The sequence below is a fragment of the Palaemon carinicauda genome, chromosome 26, assembly GCF_036898095.1.
Source record: "Palaemon carinicauda isolate YSFRI2023 chromosome 26, ASM3689809v2, whole genome shotgun sequence".
Classification (NCBI taxonomy): domain Eukaryota; kingdom Metazoa; phylum Arthropoda; class Malacostraca; order Decapoda; family Palaemonidae; genus Palaemon; species Palaemon carinicauda.
The window spans coordinates 15,501,761-15,504,991 of record NC_090750.1 but is presented as its reverse complement, the minus strand read 5'-3'; the positions used below and the strand labels follow the sequence as shown (position 1 = coordinate 15,504,991).

The 3,231-nt window shown below is 46.3% G+C and overlaps 1 protein-coding gene across 1 annotated transcript; it reads right to left on the bottom strand.

The window, feature by feature from the left end:
- Nucleotides 1–1,132: 1,132 nt before the first annotated feature.
- LOC137619802 (uncharacterized) lies at nucleotides 1,133–2,117 on the bottom strand. Its single transcript, XM_068350102.1, has 2 exons — nucleotides 1,880–2,117; nucleotides 1,133–1,485 (listed from the first exon to the last, which is right to left on the bottom strand). Exons 1-2 carry the CDS (start codon nucleotides 2,115–2,117, stop codon nucleotides 1,133–1,135), a joined length of 591 nt encoding a protein of 196 aa, XP_068206203.1.
- Nucleotides 2,118–3,231: the final 1,114 nt, after the last annotated feature.

Genomic DNA, 3,231 nt, shown 5'->3' with positions numbered 1-3,231 from the left:
CAAAGGGCCACTTTCCTCTAGGTAAGGGTAGTAGGGACTCTTTACCTATGATAAGGAGCTCTTCAAGGAGAAGGACACTCCAAATTCAAACCATTGTTCTCAAGTCTCGGGTAGTGCCAGAGCCTCTGAACCATGGTCTTCCAGTGCTTTGGGTTAGATTTCTCTTGCTTGAGGGTACACTCGGGCAAACTATTCTATCTTATTTCTCTTCATGTTGTTTTGTTAAACTGTTTATAGTTTATAAAGGGGATATTTATTTCCTCTTAAAAATTTTATTTTTCCCTGTTTCCTTTCCTTACTGGGCTATTTTCCTTGTTGGAGCCACTAGGTTTATGGCTTTGTGCTTTTACAACTAAGGTTGTAGCTTAGCAATTGGATCCCTCTCTTTGGTTATGGCTTTTTCGTTCTTTGTCTACAAATATATCGAATAGTCAGGCCTTTATATTTCACATTTTTCTCTGTTCTCAAACACCTGACATCACTGAAATCACGAAACCATTATTCTTCACTACCAACTTTCTTCTTTGTAAGGGTAAAAGATATTCATTAGCTATGGTAAACAGATTGTGACAGGCCGAGAGAGGCTGTGACTTAGAAGGCAGGATGAAAGCAACTGAGTAACTTTATTAGAGGACTTCCATTTATATATACATAAATTCCAGGCAAAAAGAACATAAAAAAATAACAGGCAATTTCGTGTTGAACCGACAACTGGTGCTTTTAACAGATAATGGTGAGAGAAACAGATATGTTATTTCAGATCACTTTTAGTGCGAGGGGAGAGCGAAGATACAAAGCATAATATATAAAAGAAAAGAAATGTCTTTACTATGTTCGATCGTGTAACACACGGTTGGTACATGGCTCCCCCCTTCCTTAAAAAGGACATATTGTACATGTTAAATAGGGCACCCTGGTCTGGAGAGGCGAACTGTAGGTGGGTCATCTGGCAGGAGATAAGCAGGTTTTAGACGATCAATGGAGACCCAGTCTTCCTAGCCACGAATGTTTAGTAGGAATGCTTCCGGACTGCGTCGGATCAAAAGGAAAGGGCCCGTGTAAGGGTGATTTAGAGGTGGCTTGCTGGTGTCGTTGCGTAGGAAGATGTGCGTTGCAGAGTGTAAGTCTGTCTTTATGTGATGCCTCGCTGGGGGCTTGTAAGTCTGGTGGCATGGACTAAATTTTCACACAAGGAGGTTGCAGGAATAGAAAATTCAGCAGGGACGACCGACAGGTCGCCATACACAATTTCTGCTGCTGAGACGCCGAGGGCATCTTTATGAGTGGTCCTTAGTCCCAGGAGAACCCAAGGAAGCTGAGTAAACCAGTTGGAATCCTTGCAACGGGACATCAAAGCTGGTTTGAGGGTGCGATGAAAACGTTCAACCATTCCATCGGCATCGGGGTTGTAGGTAGATGTCTGATGTAGGGTGATGCCCAGGAGATTTGCATTGATGTCCACAATTGAGAGGTGAAAGTGGTACCCTTGTCAAAAGTATTATGCTAAGGGATTCCAAATCTTGCTATCCATCCTGAGAGTAAGGCAGATGTACATGAGGCAGACGTTGCACTTTCTATGGGAATGACTTCAGGCTAACAAGTGGAGCGGTCGATGACGGTAAACAGGTAACAACGTCCTTGTGATGGTGGTAGGGTGCCTACAACGTCAACGTGAATGTGTGCGAAACGACGCTGAGGTTTAGGAAAGGGGCCCAATCCTGAATCCGTGTGTCGATGTACTTTGGAACTTCAGCAAGAAGTACAGGCGTGGACCCAATTCTTAGCATCCTTTGAAATGTTGCGCCAAATGAACTTCGTCTTCAGCAGCTGTGCAGTAGAACGGCGCGAGGGATATGAAAGGCCGTGAATTAAATCAAACACCTGTCGGCGCATGGGAGCAGGATTCCAAGTTCGCAGTCTACCAGTACTGACATCATAGAGGAGGGTGATGTTGGAGTCGTTGGGGGGATGTCTTCCCAACGGAGGAATGTGCTGGATGTCCTACATGCTTGATACTCTGGATCCTTTCGCTGGGCTTCACCCAAGGTGTTGTAATCCAATCTCAGTGGAAAGGCAGCCAAAGTGTTTCTTGAAAGGGCATCGGTAATGCGATTCATTTTCCCAGGGACATGGTGAATGGTGCCATTGTATTCAGCCACGGAGGAGAGATGTCGGCGTTGCCAGGCGTACCAGGCATCAGACTATCGAGTGAAGGCATGCACCAAAGACATGTGGTCTGTGCGAATGATGAAGAGTATACCTTCTAAGATATGGTGAAAGTGAGACACAGCCAAGTGCAACGCCAGCATTTCGCGATCGAAGGTAGAATAACCCGATACTGCCTTGGACAGTTTTCTGCTGAAGAAGGTCAATTGACCACCTGTTCGAGTACTGCACCATTAGTGACGTCACTGGCATCGGTGGAGAGAAGGAGATTGGCATGTGGGAAGGAAAAAGTTAGAGCTTCAGCGGTTGATAGGGCTTTCTTTGCATTGCAGAAGGCCGCTTCTTGAAGGGGACCCCACTTCAGGTCTTTTTGCTAGCACTTGAGGGAGGCATAGAGGGGAACAAGAGTGGCGGCAATGGCTGGCATAAATCGGTGATAATAGTTGAAAATGCCCAAAAATCCCTGCAGAGCTTTGACGGTCGAGGATGTGGGGAAGTTCTGAATGGCTGCTACCTCCTCAGGGAGGGGATCGACTCCTTCAAGAGTGGTGCGGTACCCTAAGAACGACACTTCGTGGGGGCCGAAGGTACACTTGTCGTACTGGACAACAAGGCCGTTTTGTTGCAGGCGGTCAAGCATGATGCGCAGGTGACGGAGGTGTTCCTCTTTTGAGGAGGAGAACACAAGTATGTCGTCGCCATAACATACACAGAAGGGGATGTCCCCTAAGATGCTTTCCATGAGACGTTGAAAAGTGGCCTACGCATTAGGAAGGACAAAACAGGAGTAGCTGAAGGTATATGTACCAAACGGAATGGTGATGGCAGTCTTGGGGATGTCTTTTGGGTTCATAGGCACTTGAAATTACCCATTCAGGATGTCGAGCACAGAGAAAACCATCCCTTTGTGCACATAGGAGGTCATGTTGGTGATGTTTGGGATGGGGTAGTAATTTGATTCTTTTTGCATGTTCAGGTGGATGTATTCCCAGCACGGACAGAGGGAGCCATCTTTCTTCAGAACGATGTGTAAGGGTGACAACAATGGGCTGGAGGCCTTTTGGC